Source organism: Aulonocara stuartgranti (assembly GCF_965226115.1).
Source record: "Aulonocara stuartgranti genome assembly, chromosome: 22".
NCBI lineage: Eukaryota > Metazoa > Chordata > Actinopteri > Cichliformes > Cichlidae > Aulonocara > Aulonocara stuartgranti.
The window spans coordinates 36,946,666-36,967,709 of record NC_138957.1 but is presented as its reverse complement, the minus strand read 5'-3'; the positions used below and the strand labels follow the sequence as shown (position 1 = coordinate 36,967,709).

The 21,044-nt window shown below is 44.7% G+C and overlaps 2 protein-coding genes across 3 annotated transcripts; one reads left to right on the top strand and one right to left on the bottom strand.

Moving 5' to 3' along the window:
* The first annotated feature begins 255 nt into the window (after positions 1 to 255).
* Positions 256 to 1,914, top strand: qrfp (pyroglutamylated RFamide peptide). The gene is made up of 2 exons (XM_082520315.1): positions 256 to 308; positions 1,100 to 1,914. Exon 2 carries the CDS (start codon positions 1,100 to 1,102, stop codon positions 1,673 to 1,675), a length of 576 nt encoding a protein of 191 aa, XP_082376441.1. The 5' UTR covers positions 256 to 308; the 3' UTR covers positions 1,676 to 1,914.
* A 1,572-nt stretch (positions 1,915 to 3,486) lies between these two features.
* On the bottom strand, positions 3,487 to 14,856 carry LOC309699518 (class I histocompatibility antigen, F10 alpha chain-like). 2 transcript variants are annotated; one of them, XM_082522581.1, is made up of 7 exons: positions 14,725 to 14,856; positions 7,585 to 7,860; positions 7,189 to 7,479; positions 6,586 to 6,870; positions 6,122 to 6,247; positions 5,879 to 5,939; positions 3,487 to 5,035 (listed from the first exon to the last, which is right to left on the bottom strand). In XM_082522581.1, the coding sequence occupies exons 1-6, from the start codon at positions 14,777 to 14,779 to the stop codon at positions 5,881 to 5,883; spliced, it is 1,092 nt and encodes a 363-aa protein (XP_082378707.1). In that variant the 5' UTR covers positions 14,780 to 14,856; the 3' UTR covers positions 3,487 to 5,035; positions 5,879 to 5,880. The 2 variants fall into 2 exon arrangements, with proteins under 2 accessions (XP_082378707.1, XP_082378708.1); XM_082522582.1 differs by having other exon boundaries at positions 3,487 to 5,939.
* Positions 14,857 to 21,044: the final 6,188 nt, after the last annotated feature.

The window sequence follows — 21,044 nt, the reverse complement described above, 5'->3', positions numbered from 1 at the left end:
TTCAGGTATCTGAACTTTAATTGAGTACTTTTTTCTGGCTACTTTTTACTTTTACTCCCTACGTTTTTTAAACAAAATGTATTTTCTACTGCTGATGTTTTACGTATCAAACTGAATTGAGCCTAAACAGAAACACATGAGAGGAAATCCTGTTTGTTTGTTAATCACCAGGTAAGATGAGATGAACGAGGAACAGCTGTGGGCCACAGTCAGGGGTTAAAGTTTTTATTTTTCCATATTTAACCACTGCTGGTACTTCAGCATCCAGCTCGCTCTACAGAAGGGGAGTGACGTTTTTAAAGTGTCAGGTAATTTGAAAGGCAGCGTTTCTATGAGCTCAACAAACATCAGCAAACACACAGTTTGTGTGTTTGTCTCACAGTGTGCTGCAGCTGCTTATTTCAGGGGGAGAAAAGACAGGAAGCTTAGAGTTAAAGGAAGGATGCTCATGTTGCTAAATCTGTGTGACATGATGTTTTTCACAGGGTGAAAGCTGCTGCTGAACAAACTGAGTCACTTAAAACTGCAGGGTTAGTTTGCTGCACTGTGGTGGAGGTTACAGGCGGAGTCGGCGTCTACCATGTAAAACAGCTGCTGTTTTATCTTTTTCTCTGCTCGTGTTCTTTCATTACAATTAAAATTTAAACTGATTTAAAGGTTTTATTTCCACTGATATTGTTTTTTTTACTTGAATACTGCAGTATAATCAGTACTTTGACTTATACTGCAGTATTTTTAACACTGGTATCTGTACTTCTACTTAAGTACTGAATATGTGTCTGCTGAAAAAATAAAACTCGTCAGCTTGAAGAAGTTTCTCTAAACGTTGTTTATCTCCGTACAAATATTCATTATTCTATCTGGTTACTGACAGCACTTCCTGTTTACTGGGCGGAGGCAGATTCAGGGTTTGTGTGTGTGATGAGACAAACTCAATAATAATGTTCACAGTTTTTTTCTTTTGGTTTTTACTTCAAATGCAGTATTTTTACCCTTTGTTTAATAATATTTCAGTTCCTCTCTCGACCGTTATCATCAGCTGATCAAAGCTAATAAACACATCAGTAACCTGCTGATAAAAGTCTGTTTCTGTTTCCAGATGAGACTTTCTTTTCATCCTGGTGCCTCGCAGCTCGCCCTCCTCTCCTTCGCCCTCCTCTCCTCCATCCCACACCCCGTCACATCATACCCTTATCCTCCCACCGCCCTCCTGCCCACAGTGGGTGGATCTGAGCTGGAGTCCACCCTGCTGCACCTCCAGGCTGCTCTGGAAGAGCCGGGGGACGTCCGGAGTGAAGCCTGGGCCGAGTGGCCTCGAGACATCCAGCCAGGTGAGGAGGATGACCAGTCGTGGGAAGAAGCAGCTCTGCTGCAGGCCCAGAGAGGAGACCTGATGGCCCAGCCGTTGTCGCCCTTCCCTGGGGGTCACTCTCTGGAGAGAATGCACTACCAGGAGGGGGGAGAGGGGGAGGACGGGTGGAAGAGGAACGATGCTCTGACCTCCATTGCGGGAGGACTCCAAGCTGTCAGCCGTGAGAAGGGAGGGTTTGGTTTCCGCTTTGGGAGGAAAAGATGGACAGACGGGGAGTGGATGGAAGGAGGAGAGGGAGAACAGAGGAGGACAAGCGGAAGTGACGAGGACGGAGTCAACAGGGACAAGAGACGAGAGCGATGAAAGAAAGAAAGGCTGACACGCTTCAGAGGGGACTGCCAGATTACAGCACACATCATGAACTCTGTAAATGTGACACCTTTTAATTTCATTTTCAGAACAACATGGCACAAAAGTAAACACATAAACGTGGTAACCTGAGAAACGAGATTTTATCCTATGCTCTTGTTCTCCTTCTGAAACAATATGAAGGCTCATGTTACTGGATGTACAGAACAAGCACGCAGCTCGTCGTGTCTAATCTGAAAGTGTAATATAAGCATGTGCACGGAGCTTCTGTCAGTGTGTGTGTTTGTTGGCTTGAACATGACTCATGAATAAAGAGCTGGGAGGTGCAGCTCTCGGCACAGCTGCAAAGGCTGGACGTTGTCTTGTTTTCACTCTATACTCTTCAGAAGCACCTTTACCTCAGGAACAACTGCACCAGCTCCTCCTGGGAGCAAAAAGGAAACAGCACCACAGAGTCCTCCTGCTCCAGCCACTCCCTCCAGGTGACATCAGCTGCGCTTCATCTCCCGACGTCACATTTTCAGCTCCCTCCTCTGCTCTGACAGAGCTGCATGTTTGTCCCTTATTGACTCGTTTTTATCTTTACGTGATGACGTATGAATCCTGCCTCCAGGTACAAACTACCCTCTGTTTATTAAGGCTGTTGTGTTTTTAACTTGTTTTAATGTTTTGTATCTTGTTCTATTTAATCTGAACAAGCCCCTAAAAACAGTCAGTGATCCCTGTCGGCCTCTCTCGGTTTTTATCATCACTGTTCATTTTAAAGCTCAGTTTTTAAACCCTTACGATGTAACTACAGCCCAGCAGCAGTATATGAATGACTAACTTCGTATTGTGGATGGATTATCTCAGTTGTTCTCCTGACTGAAGTTTGGTCCGTTTACAGCATCCTGCCATGCGATTGCATTTGTCTCTAACCATCAGGAACCTTCACGTTAACTTTTAGTGGAAAAAAGTTAGCGTTCATCCTCCAGCTTCACTGTGCTAATGCTATGCTAACATAGCTGTGTCGCTAGCAATCACGTAGTACAGCGGTCCCCAACCCCCGGGCCTCGGACCGGTACCGGTCCGTGAGTCGTTTGGTACCGGGCCGCGAGAGCTGAGGCTCAGGTGTGAAATGTGTGGTTTTCAGGGTTTTTATCGGTTTTCAGTGTTATTTTGTTATCGTTTTGATCGTTTACTCTGTTTTCCTGGGTCTTTTCACGTGTGTTATGAATAAATCTTCTGTTTTTAGGTACCGGTACTAGTTTTACTCTGTTGTATTTATCCGCGACATCTTAAAGGCCGGTCCGTGAAAATATTGTCAGGCATAAACCGGTCCGTGGCGCAAAAAAGGTTGGAGACCGCTGACGTAGCACATCATTATATAGCATTATATAGAAACTAAAGTAAAATCTAAATTTAAAGTTAAAACAGACACAAGTAAGACAGACGTTGTGCAAGAGAGCAGTGCAAAATGCATCCATAAATATTAAGTTCAATGAATGACTGCAAACACAGCCAGCTCTGACTTAAAAAAAGATTTATTATCACTTTAAGTCTTTATTCTAAAAAATATTTTCCAAAATAACTCCGTGTGTAAAATATCTGTACTAGGGTAAAAAGCAACGACTAGAATGAAGTAGTGTCAAAGAAACGCGCCATTAAAATACCTCAGAAGATGTTCAGGACAGAAACTCATCGATTTCACTTTATTAGTTATAGAAAATAAAAATACAGAAGCATTAAAACTCTGTAACATTTGTTTTATGCTTCCTAAAATATATCTAAATATTTAACAGTGGAACAAAAACACAACAGTAAAGTTATGTTTGTTTGTTTATTCATCATCACCTTTATTTATAAAGCACTTTAAAACAACCACAGCAGAATAACGAGTGACCTGCACACAGAACAAAAGTTGGTCCCAGAAATATTAACGTTCATTACATTTTTCAAATTAAAAGCATTAAATGTTAAACACCTGTCAGTCCTGCTTTTATTGACCTCGTCATTATTCATCATCACACAGTGAAAACACAAAGTCACAGAGTCATACAGCAGATATTCCACCGATTTATTAAAACATGAAATCAGTGTCATAGTTGTGTTTCATGTACTCTAACTGCTCACCCTCATGATGGCGTGACGGTTAGCGTTAATGATACCACAGTGACGGTCTGTATGTTAGAAACAAAGATGATTAAACCTGTGCCGTCTTTAGTTACCAGTTTAGAAAATACTGGCGGCAACGTCCTACATCACCTCGTTCTCGAGTTCTCGCAGCCACGAGTGTGCGCACACCTCGCCCACCCAACCGTGTGACGACACCGCGTCATCAGAATTTTACCGCTGTGGGTCAAAATGTGTAAACTTAAAGCACATATATTTTGTAGCATCATGTCAGACCAAACATGTTCTCAGGCTCTGAGCTGCTTTAAAAAACACTGACGTGCGACTTAAACTCTGATACTGCCCTGAGACGTGACGCGCACCGCAGCTTTAAAAACACCCATCCATCCACTTCAGGGTCACTGGAGCCTCAGCTGCCATAGAGCGAAAGGCGGGGTAAACCCTGGACAGGTCACCAGCCTGTGGCAAGGCTGACACACAGAGACACACAACCATTCACACTCACGGGCAATGTAGGTTAATCAATTAAGCTATCCTTACAAACTGCATGTCCTTGGACGAACCCACACAAACACAGGGAGAACATGCAGACTTCATACAGAAACACTGCCTGAATTGAACTCAGGACCATTTTGTTGTGAGGCAACAGTGCCAAACACAATGCCACCGTGCCGCCAGCTTCAAAAACACACAAAACACAACAAAAGCAGAAAAATGCAGAAAAATCGCATTGAGGCTGTTGTTGTGATTTGGTGCCATATAAATAAAAATGAATTGAGTTGTATGACCTGCTCTGCCCCCCAACAGCAAACATGTGTTACAGGAATCATGTGATTAAAACACACATTATTATTACATTATTTTCACAGATTAACCCTTAAAGCTTTCTTTAAGCGTGTTTCAGTTCAACTCTTCACATCTTTTGGTTTCTGTCACTTCCTCAGCCGGTCCGTCACATTATTGCGTCCCCAGAAACACTGTGGTTGTGCTTGGTCTGCTTCTGCAGTGTTTTCTGTTTGCTTTTTTTGTTGTTGTTGTTGTTGTTGTTGAAGTTGGACCTCTCAGGGCCACCGTAGATTTGGCTGCAAGGGGCATTAACAATTCTTTAAACCCATCCATTGAATTAAATGGAATCCCATTTAATGCTGATCCACCTGTAAAGTGCAACAAATGTTTGTGTTGTTTCAGTAAATCTGGTCCCACCGAGTCTCGATGTGCTTCTGTGGAAGCTCTGATCTCCATCTGCAGGGATGAACGCAGCAGCGTTATTTTACATGCTCAGTTACTCATAACCAGCAAACCCCATTGATACAAACTTTAGCTCAATTTGAGCAGTGATGCGTCTCAGAGTCAGTTTGAGGTAAACAAAAAAAGGAAGTTTGAGTTAAAAGAAACAGCTGGAGGAACAGTTTGAAACTCATCAGGTTAACTGGTCAGTCTGGCGGCGTTCTCCTCCTCCTTTACAGGAGAGGTGAAGAAGAGCAGGGTGGAGTGGGTGGAGAAGAGTGTCACAGTGATGGCAGCACGAAGTTTAAAGACGGTGGTGAGACCTGCCACACCTCCAGGGGCATCAGTGCCTCTGGGTGTGGCAGCTGGCACATCTGGAAAAGCTCCATCAGTGCTGACAGGTAGGTAGCATTTGGAGCATCCACCCAGACGATGTTTTCATGTTTCAGCAGGACGATGCTAAACTGCAGACTGCATCTACTCTTAGGAGAAAGTCCACCTGCAGTCCAGACCTCTGACCAGCTGTGAACATCTGGAACATCATGCAAGCAACAACAGCAGGAAGCAGAGTCAGGACAGCTGCTGTCCTCAGCTCAGAGGAGGCGACAGAGACGGTGATGGTGCTATTACTCACTCTGAGCCTCATTCACTAACATGTGCACATGAAACATAAATACACTGTGCAGAAAACAAGCACACACAAAACTCCGTGAAACATGCACACCGCCTCATTGTGTGCTTCATCTTATGAGCCTTCACTGTGACTCGTGCACGCTCGGAGGCAGTTACACATCTGAGGGCAGAGAATCGACACGTGTAGGTAATAAAACATCTGAGAACGATGAGAGAGAAACTCACTGTTACTCCTGACGAACATCGTTCAACTCCTGCGACTCTGGTGTATCTGCGCTGCTCCTGCCTGCGAGCACAGACAGACAGCAAGCATTAAAACTCATCTGCTGTGTTTCTGCATGCATGCAGAGAAACACACACACACACAGAGTGGGTAAAGTCAGATGCTTTTGTTTGATGGTCTGATTCTTGGTGCCATCGCCACACTTAAAATCACCCGGTGCTGACACACGGGCTGTTCGTTCTTACCATTATTGCGTCTTTTACGTAGGACCAGCAGAATCACGCCTACACCGATGAGCACGAGCAGGAGTGCTGCCACCAGACCAGTGACAGCAGATCCATCGTCATCAGGAACAGGTAACAGGCTGAGCTCTAAACACACAAAACAAGAACATTACTTCACCTTTGGTTCATTTTCAGTTGTGCTGCTGTGAAAATCAGCTGTGCAGGTGAGGAACATGTGACCCTTAAAGCTGAACACAGCAGCTTCTAAACAGACTAGCAGCACTGCTCTCTCTGCTGATGACTACACTGAGGGAAACAGCGCCCCCTGTGGATGTCAGGTAGCACACGGTATTACACTGCTGTGTTACTGATGCATAAACTGACCAATCAGATGACAGGACAGGAAGAAACCTACACAGTGAACAGCAGAGTCTGTTTGTGTCTCCAGTTAAAAGAACATTTTTACAACCATGACAGTTTCTTACCCCAGCTCTTAGAAATTCTCACACCGGTCGCTTCGTGAAAAACCTCGCAGCTGTATGTAGCCGGGTCAGACTTTAAAACCTCCACGTACTCTCTCCTCTGGAACGTGTCATTGTTATTGGGGAGAAGTCCTGAGCTCTTCAGGCCGTCGTCTGCGGTCAGAACACGTTCGTTCCTCCTGATCGTCACTGTGACGTCTTTGGGGTAGAAGCCCGTGGCGAGGCAGGTGAGGACGATGTTTGTCTGCACTCTGGAGTTCTTTGCAAACACGTGCAGATCAGGTGGAGCTGGATGGAGGAAATGGAAAGTGATAAGTGCGTTGGTTTGATGTTTATGTGGCGTCTGGCACACTGTGTGAGACGAGGCAGACGTGGTGAGGCTCTAGTTTGATGGTTTTTGTATGTTTTGGTTCAATTTGTCTCAAAGGTGCGTGAAAGAGACTCGGTGACAGTGGAATAATCCATCAGTGAAGGCGCTTCTATGAAACTGACCAAGAACACAATAATTATGTGAGGTCATATTACCACAACTAATTCTAAAAAGTCTATTAACAATGTTTAAAAATAAATAAATGATAATATTATTTTTATTTATGACAAACATACATTTCTGTTCGAGCTGCTTCTGTCCATAATTCACAAACTTGCTCAGCCAATCGATGCACTCGTTCTCCAGGTATCCCTTGGTGTACTCTTTCAGCACCTGGACGCCGTCCCACTTCCTCTTGGTGGCTTCTGCCTCGGGAGTCGGAGCGACCCAGACTCCGTTTTTATCATCGAAGGACAGGAAGTCGTCTCCATCGTAGCTGTACATGTCCACGCCTCGGACAAACCTGAGCGTGCCGTCAGGATTCGTTTCAGCCTCACAGCCGTGCATCCACTGAAGAACGTGAGGGGCTGAAGGACCAACAGTGACAGAAATGAACAAGATATCAGAAGAACAGAGATTCAGAGAGGACACCATGATGTGTGCGTCAGGATTAAAACGGAGCGACAACTTACTGGTTGAGTCATTCTGCCTCATTCGCTCCATCAGGATGCCGATGTTGACCTTGAACCACTGCTGCTTGCTCTTGCGGGACTGTGTGCCTTTATCCCAGTAATCAGCAGGTAAACGGTCTCTCATCCACTCCTGTTTGGGAACCTTTGCCTGATGCTCGCTGTCAAAGTAGTCGATCATCCTGCCGTCCAGCAAACCCATGGCTGTGAACTCGTGGATGCCCGGGAGGCCGACAGGTTTGGAGAGCGCCGTGTAGATGTAATGGAGGGAGTGAGTGTCTGAAAGTCACAGAAGAAAATTTAATTAAACACAGGTGAGATGCATCAGCAGATCTCACTCATGTTTTTGAAATAGGCCTCTCTCTGGGTGCGTTTTATGAAACATAAAAGACTTATCCGTTCACCTCAGCAGTAGGAACAGAAGCCTTACTGTTTTAAAAACAACCTTTCCCACATGCTACACTCCATAACTAACCTCAGTGTGTGAAGAGGACTCTCCATTTACATGCACAAACTGGAGTCTATTAGATAGATATGATACAAACCACTGCAGTGCAGTACCTGTAATACCTACAGCATGTTCTAATCGCTCTAATAGGATATTATGGTCGACAGTATGGAACGCTGCACTGAGGTCTAGCAGGACAAGCACAGAGATGAGTCCACTGTCAGAGGCCATAAGAAGATCATTTGTAACCTTCACTAAAGCTGTTTCTGTGCTGTGATGAGCTCTGAAACCTGACTGAAACTCTTCAAATAAACCTCTGCAGATGATCTGTTAGCTGTTTGACAACTACTCTTTCAAGGATGTTTGATATAAAGGAAGGTTGGAGATTGGCCTATAATTAGCTAAGACTGCTGGGTCTAGAGATGCTTTTTGAGTAAAGGTTTAACTATCAGGTGATATGCAGGGTTAATGGTAAATGGCCTGTATTTGTATCGCGCTTTTACTAGTCCTTAGGACTACATCCAGTCATCCACCCATTCACACACTGATGGCAGCTACATTGTAGCCACAGCCACCCTGGGGCGCACTGACAGAGGCGAGGCTGCCGGACACTGGCGCCACCGGGCCCTCTGACCACCACCAGTAGGCAACGGGTGCCCAAGGACACAACGAATGAGACTGTCCAAGCCGGGGATCGAACCGGCAGCCTTCCGATTACAAGGCAAACTCCCAACTCTTGAGCAGAACTATGTATTTTATTTATCTGTCACAGGCTGTAGCTTTGAAAGTTTACTCAATGTGGTTGAATTCGTTTTTTGTGTATATGCATGTCATCTGTTTGTGGTCAGAGATGTGCATGGAGCTGCTGCTGGTTCAGCATGATTAGCACGCTTGGAAGCAGAAAGAGGTTTAATGATTGCAAATGATTGTTTATGTATTTAAGAGACAGAAAGCTCGTCGTTAATTCATTTTATTAAATGTAACATAAATTGTTTAAAAGCTATTGATTTATGTCAATGTCACGATTTGACTTCATCAAAATAATTTTCTACATAGTAAAATGTGAACATTTCTGCACTTTCTGCTTAAATGTTAGAATGGCATTTGTTTGTGCGTCTTTATAGTTTTCACGGCGCCATATTGTCACAAACTGGTTTAAAGAGGGGAGAATAAAGTCGCATCAGTCGAAGCTCTCTGCGTTATGAGTGTGGCCACTACCAGCTCCACCACCATCATCAAGTTTGCTGACGACACCGTCGTGGTGGGCCTGATCTCTGATAACAACGAGACGGCCTACCTGAAGGAGATTAGGAATCTGGAGAACTGGTGCCAGAGGAACAACCTCCTTCTAAACGTCAGTAAGACAAAGGAGCTGATAGTGGACTTCAGCACTAAGCAGGAGAGGAACTACCAGACCCCCGTCATCAACGAGTGCCCAGTGGAGAGAGTGGACAGCTTCAAATACCTCGGAGTTCACATCACGCAGGACCTGTCATGGTCCTGTCACATCAACACCGTGGTGAAAAAGGCCCGACAGCGTCTCTACCACCTCAGACGCTTGAGAGACTTCCAACTGCCCTCCAAGGTGCTCAGGAACTTTTACTCGTGCACCATAGAGAGCATCCTGACGGGAAACTAGGGCTGTTTGATATAACGATATATATCGGATGACGATATGAAAACGTCTATCGTTTCATTTTACGCTATCGTTTGTTTCATGGTGTAGCAAAATAAACTGTTTACGGCAATATTTTCTCATCGCTTTGATGGTCACTGTAGTGGCTGTATTACTTTCTTAAAGTTCTCTCTTTCTCTTATTTATTTTTTATTTTTTGAAAGAAAAACAGCAGAGAAGAGGGACGGGGCTAAAGGGCAAAAAAACAAAAACAACAAAATAAGCAGACAAAAAATACATCTATCAATCACCTGGATCACCTGTTGAGAACATAATAAACAACATCACAATGATATATGTGAATATAACAGTAAATACTAAATATTAAACATTATTGTGCAGCACATAAGATCAACAGAACACAGTGTGCTTTGAGGTAGGAGCCAAAAAGGGTGTAGTTTGTGGGTGTGATCACCCGTGTGTACACCTGTGAGCATGGACGCGCTTGTTTTTTGTTTTTAAAAGGTTCCTTCATGTAATGATCTGCTAGAGGGTGTGGGGGGGCCACAGCCCCGTCCCCCAGGGCATGAAGCAGGTATGGAGGAGATCAAAACTCCAGACATCCAGAGGCCCCCAGAACACAAGAGACCAAGGAAGACCAACAGAGGGGCAGCCGCGCCACTGTCCCAGAAAGAGCTGAGGAGAGTCCCAGATGAGGGCTCACTCAGCAGCCGCGGAGCAGAAGCCAGGGGGAGTTGCAGTGACGCGCCCGTGAGCTCCGCCGGCAGCCAGCTGTGCCTGAGTGACCGAGCCCCAGGCCGAGAGGCCGGGGGCACCCCACCTCCGAAGTGGCCCGAGCGAGCCCCAGGCTCCAGACCCCGATAAGCGGCCGCCAAGCAGTGAGCCGGTGTGTACCTGGACGCCCATCCCCGGACACAAAGAACCACCAACGCACTGATGTCTGAGGGGGTCCGCCACTGGCAGGGGAAGTGGTGGTAGGGGGAGATAGGCCTCCAAACCTTGGAGGGCCTGAGGTGTCCCCAGAGAGGTGGCGCCTGACACCCAACCTGACATATAGACACAGACATACAGGCACACACAGACACAAACATCCATTCCCACCCTCATGCTCTCATATGCACTTACTCCACACTCAACCAACGTGGAGACAGACATAAAGAGACGCTGTACACACGATCACACTCCCCAAGCGTACTCTACAAACCGGGTCTAGGTGCCCTTGCCCCTGGAGGGAGGAACTGCACCCAGACCCAGGTGGTGTTACCCTTTTCCCTGCGGTGGGGAGAGGCAGACCGCCCCGACTCCGCAGCAGCAGGGAGGCCCCACACTCCAGCAGGTCGCAGAGAACGGGGGTGGGAGAAGACTCCAAACCTCCCTCCACCCGCTCATTGTAATGTTGATGCATGTGTGTTCTAAGGTGCAATTAAAACCCAGGAGGGCATGGAGCTACCTGCCAGAGAGCAGCAGGTAAGCGCATGGTCCCTCCTGCTAGCCCTCAATGTCTACGTGTATTTAAAATTGGCACCCTGGTGACACACGGTCTTTCTCTTATATTTAATATAACCACACTACGGACGGACAAGCGCCTGTTTTTATGTGTTATCAAAATAAACGGAATCACATGAAAGAGTATGCAGAGTTTACGGATGAGAAGCAAAAAAGAGCCGCCAGGTGCTAAAAAATAAACCTTAGACTCAAACGTTAGAACAGGCTTTTCCCCGCAGCACGCCGTGTAATAAATACTCACAAAGGAAACGGCGCCGTTACAACTTATGTCTAAAAATGTATCGTTTCATGCATCGGTTAAAACACTCCAGGTACACGACGCCCAGCTGGAAACACTGCAGCAACACGAGATTCACAGAATTTACAGAAAATGTTACATTTTTGTGATTTATATCGTTATCGGACGATAGATGTTTTATATCAAGAGATGAGATTTTGGTCATATTGCACAGCCCTACGGGAAACATCTTAACCTGGTTCGGGAACAGCACCATGCAGGACAGACGAGCTCTACAGTGGGTTGTGCGGTCAGCTGAGCGCACCATCCGCTCCGAGCTCCCTGACCTGCACTCAATCTACAGCAGGCGGTGCTGGACCAAGGCCAGGAAGATCGTGAAGGACCTCAGCCATCCCAACAACAGACTGATCTCTCTGTTGAGGTCAGGAAAGCGATTCCGCTCCCTGAAGACCAACACAGAGAGACTGAGGAGGAGCTTCTTCCCGCAGGCGATACGGTCTCTCAATCACACCACCACACAGCACTGACCCACACATGTGGTTCTTACACACACTGGACTTTCTGGACTTTGTTTACACCAGTAGCTGCTGCACAACTACACTGCGTGGTCATCTAATCGGATCACTTTATCACAAGTCGCTTAAATAAATCACTTTAAGCATATTTGCACTGCACAAGACACTTACACATGTGGATTACACAACCCTGCACATTATATTTATTCATACCATTTATTACTCGTACAGCTGCTCTTATTGTTCTATGTTTCTTCATATATTCTTATATATTTCTATATTGTGTATTTTGTTGTACAGTTATTTTATTTTTAACTTTAATTTTCATATTTTATTTTATTCCTTCCTAGTTAAATTGACCCTTTATTTTAATTTTCATATTTATTTCCTCTCCTATCGTAGTCTTTTATTTTAGGTCACGAGCAGTTGTGTAAGCATTTCACTGCATATCGTACTGTGTATGACTGTGTATGTGACAAATAAAGTTTGAATTTGAATTTGAAATCTTCCTGCTCACTTCAATCCAAACTCTCATCGTCAAGCATTAGTTACCATGGTGACGGAGCAGGTCAAACGAGGCGCTTTAGTGAAAACTGTGACTGAGCTCAGCGTCAGTGGTTGATTATTAACCTTTATAGAGCAGCGCTCACACCACATCCTCACACTGATCACAGATCAGTTAGAAAAGTAGAGACAAACTAACAGCAGAGCATCGTCTCGGTGCTTTTAAAGCTTTAAACGTCACGTTTCTGTGAACCAGGATGTGTGAACCAGACTTTCAGACAGCTGCTTCAGGTGGAGCAGTGAGGTGGTGCCACCACACAGAGTGGTGTCTGAGGCAAAGCGGGTGTCATGTTACTGCTACACAAACTGACACCTCTCTGACCTGTGCACGATCCTGAGTCTGCTCTCTCTCTTTGTTTAAGCCTCTTTAGAAACCGACACTTCTCATTAAACCGTTGGTGATTTCCTTTTTCACGTTTCCTGCCAGCGAGGCGACAAAACTGCAGCTGTGAAGGTACCGATACTGATCAGCCTTCATCTGTATTTTACTCAGACTGTGTGTGTGTGTGTGTGTGTGTGTGTGTGTGTGTGTGTGTGTGTGTGTGTGTTCCTCTTGTAGAGAACAGATGTTGAATCCAGCAGTGACAGCTGTTCTTCAGAGTGTAGAAAGCTGACTGCGTGGGCTCGTTTTCTGTGCACATGATATTTTTCAAAGACTTCCTTATTTATTTTTATTTTGAGCTGCTAGTTTTCATGTTTTCTTGGGTAAAGTTGAATCAGTATCAAGTATCAATATCAAGTCACTCTGAGTTTGTATTTCAAAATAATTGCACTTTGAAATTGTACAGAATTTCAAGTGGCTCTTATTTTGAAATCCAAACTCAGGCTGAGCTGATATGGAGCCAAAAACTGTTTCTGTGTTTTCTGTGTAATGTTTTCACTTATGTTGGTAAAAAGACTCCATTTTAAAGGACACATGAAAGTCACTTTGCCAAAAGCTGACTGCAGCTTCGACTTTGTGACAGGAATGTTGTTTGTGGCTCACAGTGACCGGATATCATGATGAGGGAAACAGCTGACATGTTTACAGCAGTTTAAATAGGAGGGTCAGAACAGCGGTAACACTGAGAGTCACTGTCGGTCTGTTTCATCTGTTTCTGTTTAACGTGGACTTTATGTGTTGCTCAGTATTTTGTAGTTTGCCACCTTTACCGTGACACAGTATAAACACGCAGGCTGTGCGCTGTGAAATAATCACGGGTTATTTCCGGGTTCGTGGACACTTGTTTCTACCTCACCGCTCAGAGGAACCGCGTGGGAGTGGGACCCCGCTTTGTTCACGACGCTCAGTCGGGAAATAACGTGAAAATTCAAGATGAACTGACGTCACGAGCGCGGCCGCCGTTACCGTGACGTCATTTGTAGATGTTGGCGTTAAAGTTTGAAGTTACTTCCTCGTCTCTGTATCGATGAGGATGAAAATTCATCTGATCCGGACTTTATCGATGAACAGATCGATAAAAGTAAATAAAATAAAGGCGCGAAACCAAACGGACGTGTCTGTGCGCGTGCAGCTGATGCTGAATGAGTTTCCGTTAACCACGTGTTACCACGCGCACAAAGACTAACCGCTGCTTCTCCACGGTAACCGTCACACGTGCGTAGACTCTGTCCGCCGCCCTCCGGCTCGGTGCCAGTATTTGTCAAAAACTGCTCGTATTTAAACTGCTATAAGTAAGTTGTTGGGCTATAATATGTGAAACATGTCAAATGCTTCCCTCATGGATGACACAAAGTCATCTTGAGCCACAAACAACATTCGTGTAACAAGCTAGATCAGTTTTTGGCAGCGACTTTAACATAACCTTTATTTATGCAGTTAAACAAATCTCATTAACATCAAACACGTCTTTTGTCAGAGTAAGCTGGCCAACAGCAGCAGAACTGGGAGCAAATATTACAATAGTTCTGTAAAAAGATTGTAAGTGGGGATAAAGGACTGGTTGGTGTCAGTACAATAACACAGAGTTGTGAAGATACTTGAAAAACAGATATTTTTTAAATTCTATATTTAACCTCTTTGTAAAGGCTGTTCACCGAAGTCTGTTCACCAACATGCGTAAAGATATTACACATAAAAATACACAGAAACATTGGACATCCGGGCTCTCGTTGGCTGAGCACGTAACTCAGGCTCGTGCCCGGCTCAGGTTCACTCTCTTTGTTTCTCAATAAAAGAGCGACCCACAGACACGCGGGACTAACGGCACAGCCTGTGTTAGAAACGGGGACTCACCGGCGCTCTCCGTTAGTCCTGGAGCCCACAGCAGCAGAAAAGCCACGATGAACATTTTAAATCCCTTTAAAGCCTCGGCTCCCCGATCACACCGAGTTCACGCTGCGTGTCCGACAGAGAGATGCTCTGAATGAGGCAGCGCTCAGAGTCACACAGCCCACGGGGGAAAGTACCCTCTACACCACGTGAATATAACTGAAAGATGAGTTATGTGTGGAAGTTGCTGAGTAAAAGTAACCTTTGATGTGAAACCCTGTGTATTTATAGCACATTTAAAACAACAGAAGATTATTTTTTACGTAATTTAAATTAAATAACTGTGGTTCAAAGAAACTGTTTGTGAAATATCTTTTTATTATTGTTTATGACATTTTAAAATCTTCTGTCCAGGTCTGATCTCAGGTTGCTTCTATTTCTGTGGATTTCTGGTAGAGGTTTATTATATTTGATGCAAAGCCATCTGATGACTAAAGTATCATTTTAACCACACTCAGTAAGCCCGGGTCAGGATGGAGTGAGGGAGCCAGGCAGACCGGGTTGAACCCGTGGAGGTGGAGTCACACTTCCTGCTGTCAGGAGAGGAGGTGGAGGAGGGCCACGTGGCGAGAGCTGGGAGGACAACATCCGGGTTTGAGGAGCCTGAGAAGGAGCAAAGTCCCCCGTGGATGAACAGTGTCGTGCACGCCTGGACTCTGAAGTCGTGGCTTTGGTTTCCCAGCTGTGAAACACGACCTGTGAGGATCGTCCTCCCGTGACGGCCGTGGTGCAGAGGGCTTTATTACTTTGGCCTCCATCAGAGACATCCAGATCATTCCTTCCTCTGATGCTCTGCCTGATCTTGGAGAATCTTGACTCGACTTATTTCTGACAGTGATCGCCCACTGTGCCATGCTGTAGCTTAGCATGTGAGCATCTCTCTGACCCCGGACGCGTGGATCATATAAGACTGTATGTAATTCTTAACTGTGTGTATTTTGTGCAACACCAAGAAAGAACAAATAAGAAAAACACTGACACAACATCTACAGTGTGCACGTGCTGAAGCTCGGCGCTCCAACAGCGACGCTTCAGAAAGAGCTCAGTGTTTGTAAATCTGCTGAGCTACACGTGTTTAAACAGGGTTTTAACAGGAAGCTGCGACGTTTGGTGCATAAGAACAAACCTTTATTTATAAAGTACTTTAAAACAACCACAGCTGATACATTGGAACTAAATAAAAAAAGTTACATACGATATAAATAAAAGCCAAATCATAAAAAGAATAAAATAATTAATTAAATAATTAATTTAATCAATTATTTTCGTAAATGCAACGATAGAAAAGGCCCCGCCCCCTCTGAGCTTCCTCCTGATCTTCCAGGAGCTGCTGGTCAGCTGACCTGAGCGGCCAGCAGGGTGTGTGAGGATGAAGACGCTCAGAGAGGTGGGCGAGACTGAAGGCGTTTAAAAACAAACATGAGAATTTTAAAATGAGCTCTGAAGGACACAGGCAGCCGGTGAGGCCAGCACATGTGCTCAGCTGCAGGCGCCAGAGCAGCGACTGACTGACCCAAACACCGGGAGAGTTACAGTCGTCCACACGGAAGAAATAAAAGCATGGATCGCTGTTTCCAAGTGCTGCCAAAGAGAAGATTTCACTGCTGCCAGTCGCCTTACATTCTAAAAACTGGACCACTGCTCTGATTTTAGTCCAATTTAAAACCAAAGTCAGTAACAAAGGTCTAAAATAAACTTCCAGGAGTCCCAAATCTACAGAGGAGGACTCACAGGGACCACTGGGTCCAAACACCAGCACCTCTGTCTTCACTTAAATTTAAAAAGTTGAAAGCGAAACAAGCTTTAACGTCAGAGAGAGGTTTTATGGAGACGCCATCCTTCTGCTCTTCTAAGGAGGAACCCAGAGGCCGTAAATACAGTAAAACAGCAGTGGACACAGATCCTAACGGCTCCTGTGTTCTCGGGGATCATGGAAGTAACACATAAACCCAACAGGACTGTACACAACACATGCAAGCAGCTTTTACATAAAAGACTGTAACACATTTTAAACACAGCTGTCCTGTGTCACAGCCAGGATCATTTTCAACACTTTGAACAATGAAGGAAGAGATTTCAGGATGACCGATGTCTTACAGCAGATATTTCACTGATTGATCAAAAGATTGAATCAGTTTCATCACGAGGAGAGAAACACATTAAATATAAAGAAGATAATCTTATTACATAACAAATAAATTGTGTTAAGAATCAAATTATGATACAAAAAAGACTAAATTAAGGTGCATAAAGAAAGTTGATGAGCATTGCTGGTCCATGAACGTGTGTTCAGCCTTGTGACGACTCGTCTGCTGCTCTTCAGCTGTTTGTCAGCTTCAGTCTGAACATTAGAAAAAACAATTTAACACAATTAAATGTGTTTAATTGGCAGCCTGTTACTGTGGCACACGGACGGACTGAATACACTTCATGACGAGCCTGTTGTGACCCTGCTGCTAGCATTAGCCGCTAACAGTTCTGCTGAGTTTCCAGGTGGGATTTAAATCTGGTTCTTGTGAGCGTCGTAGATTAAAAGTGCTCGTTACTGTCTGAAAACAGAACTTTTTCAAATGTTTAATCATCATGTTTCTGCCCCAAACACCCAAACCAGCACTGACAGATATACTGACAGAGTACCACGCCTCCTTTTCACGATTCTTTATTTCTGATGGCAAATCCATTGTAATGAGGAAACAGTCCAGAGGCTACTGTGGCACATAAAATCTATTCTTAAATAATGAATTTAAAATAATAAATATTTTTAAAATACTTCCTCCCACCTGGTTTGACACTGAAACTTGATGAGTGATCAGGCTCTGAGCTGTGAACAGTTCCTCTGACCCATCTTCTTTAAAAGCATTTTGTCACATTTATATGACGATCAAGCAGATTTAGCATCTATTTTATTCCCGCTGCTGCACAAACCTGCTGTAAGAGTTTGCTTTGAGTCAACATGTATTTACAAAGCACCTTTAAAAATGATCCCACTTTCTTACCGTCTTAGAGCAAGCAGAGTGAAGCTGACCCCCCACCCACTTGAAACGTAAAGGCAAATAGGCGGAGCGGTTAGTGCTACGTTTGTGCTGATTTGTGCAGGTAAAATTAGCGTTTGTGCTGCTACGGTTTCCGAGATATTAAACTTTATTTTATAGGTCATTCAAAGGTCACCATCCCCCCAGACTGCTCCAAAACGGGCCAAAATGGTCTACTTTTTTAGTGCTACGTTTGTGCTGATTTGTGCAGGTAAAATTAGCGTTTGTGCTGCTTCTGTTTTAAAGATATTAATGAAAATGTAAAGGTCAACCAGCCCCCCCACATTACCCAAATCCAACAAAAGTGGTATCAAACGTTTGTGCTACGTTTGTGCTGGTTTGTGCTGCAGAAATTTTTGTTTGTGCCGTTATTATTTTAAAGATATTAACAAAAATTTCTAGAGGTCAACCAGCCCCCCCATATTAATGGAATCAAACAAATGGATGTCAAACGTTTGTGCTGGTTTGTGCTGCAAAAATGTTTGTTTGTGCTGCTAACATTTTAAAATGTTTAATAAAATAACGTCTTGATGCGTGCTTAATCATCCAGGTAAGTAAATCCCAAAAGGTTGATTCTGTTCATCTGGACATTTTCAGTGGGAGAAACGTTTCGTCACTCATCCAAGTGACTTCTTCAGTCTCAGCTGACTGTAGGTTTCCCAACCTTATAAACAGTACATTTGCATAGTGAAGGAAACTAGCGCCACTGAATGAACAATGTGCCGGGGGGTTAATTCCATGATTGTTAGTATGCAAATTCTTATGACCATTGATCAATGACAACTAATCAAAGCCTACTGATTAATGGCCATGAGTACCATTCACAGAAAGTGGGGAATGGCTACAATCACAGCATTGTAGGATGGCGAAAGATGTACCCTTGGGCCCCCCTTCTCGATCCAGAGATGGTCAGCATCCTGACAGCCCGATGGACGAAGCTGTCTCTCAGTCTGCTGGTTCTGCCCCGGAGGCTCTTCAGTATCCTTCCTGATGGCAGCAAACTGAAGACGCTGTTGAAGGGATGAGTGGAGTCACCTGTAATGGAGAGGACCTTCCAGATGAGGCAGGTGCAGTAGATCTCCTGGGGAGGGAGGCAAGAGAGGTCCCCACAATGCTCTCGGCTGCTCTCACTACCCGTTGTCATTTTTTCCTGCAGAACCCAGTGCAGGAGTCATACCACACAGTGATGCAGCTGGTGAGGATACTCTCAACTGTGCCTCTGTAGAAGGTGCTCATAATGGGGGTTGAATCTCTTGTGCTTCTCAGTTTGCAGAGGAAGTAGAGTCACTGTTGGTCTTCTCCACATTCAGGGACAGGTTGTTGTTGCTGTACCACTCTGGCAGATGGTTAACTTCACCCCTGTAGTAGATCTCGTCGTGGGTCAGCAGAGTGAAGAGAAGGGGGCTCAACACACATCCTTGGGGAGCCCCCGTATTCTGTGTTCTTGGGCTGGAGGTGTTGCTGTCGACCCGTACTGTCTGGTGTCTTCCTGTCAAGAAATCTAGCAGCCCGTTATACAGCAAGGTGCTGATCCCCAGCAGATCCAGTTTGTGAATGAGTTGCTGGGGAATGATGGTGTTGAATGCTGAACTGAAGTCTATGAACAGCACTCTGACATATGAGTCTCTAGTGTTCAGATGTGTGAGGGCTGAGTGAGGGGCAGTTGAAATTCCATCATCGGTTGAGCGTTTTGACCGGTATGCGAACTGAAATGGATCCAGGTTGGGGGAAAGCGATAATTTGATTGGATGCATGACTAACCGTTCAAAGCACTTAACTTAATAATGATGGAGGTGAGTTTGACAGGACGGTAGTCCTTAAAGCAGGAGATAGATGACTTCTTGGGTTCAGTAATGATGGTGGAGGGATCTCCACACACTGTCTGGGGATTGTGTCACCACGGTCTGTAGAGTGGGCTTGTAGTCTGTGATGGTTTGTATTCCTTGCCACTGCCTCCAAGTATCTCTGCTGTCGCTGAAGCTTTGCTGTAGCTGATGCCACGTGACAGGTTTGCCCTTGCTGTTCTTAGACTCACCTAATTCCCGGCTCTGAAGGCTGCATTTTTCAACTTTAGGAGCATTTAAACCTGACCTGTGAGCCATGGTTTCTGATTGGCCCAGACAGTGATAGTCCTGGTCTCTGTGACATCATCGATGCATTTTGGGATGTAGGCAGTGACAGTTTCTGTATATTCCTGAAAGTCTGTGGTGTTGTCGTGTGTGGCGGCCTGTGGTGGAAAAGCAGTGCCTCTGAGGACCCTTCTGGCCACACCTGTACCTGCTTACGAACTGGTTTGGTGACTTTGACCAGGGGCCTGTGGGAACCCATGGCACACCTAGATTTCTGCCTGTACTGACCCTTATGCAAAATAGGTGGAATTAAGACAGTTCCAAAAGCAAACACAACTGATCAGTGCTGAGAGTGGTCCTGTTGCTGAGGTTGGGATGATCCTGTAATCTCTTATGAACGACCTCCAACGCTTCTATGACTGGGATGCAAGTGAAGACAGCTGTAACATCTCTCTCTCACTGTACATGTACTGTTTATAAAATTAGGGAAACATAACCTGCACAAACAAAATAATTTGCAGGACAAATGTTTGACATCAATTTTGTTCGATTTGAAGAAGGTAGGGGGGGCAACTTCACTCACGGGTGTTTATAAGGTTGGGGAAACCTACAGTCAGCTGAGACTGAAGAAGTCACTTGGATGAGTGACGAAACGTTTCTCCAACTGAAAATGTCCAGATGAACAGAATCAACCTTTTGGGATTTACTTACCTGGATGATTAAGCACACATCAAGATGTTATTTTATTAAACATTTTAAAATGTTAGCAGCACAAACAAACATTTTTGCAGCACAAACCAGCACAAACGTAGCACAAACGTTTGATACCACTTTTGTTGGATTTGGGTAATGTGGGGGGGCTGGTTGACCTTTTGACCTTTACATTTTCATTAATATCTTTAAAACAGAAGCAGCACAAACGAAAATTTTAGCAGCACAAACCAGCACAAACGTAGCACAGTTGATTGACACCCATTTTGTTTGATTTAATTAATGTGGGGGGGCTGGTTGACCTCTGATGACCTCTAGAAATTGTTATTAATATATTTAAAATGATAGCAGCACAAACGAAAATCTTTGCAGCACAAACCAGCACAAACGTAGCACTAAAAAAGTCGACCATTTTGGCCCGTTTTGGAGCAGTCTGGGGGGATGGTGACCTTTGAATGACCTATAAAATAAA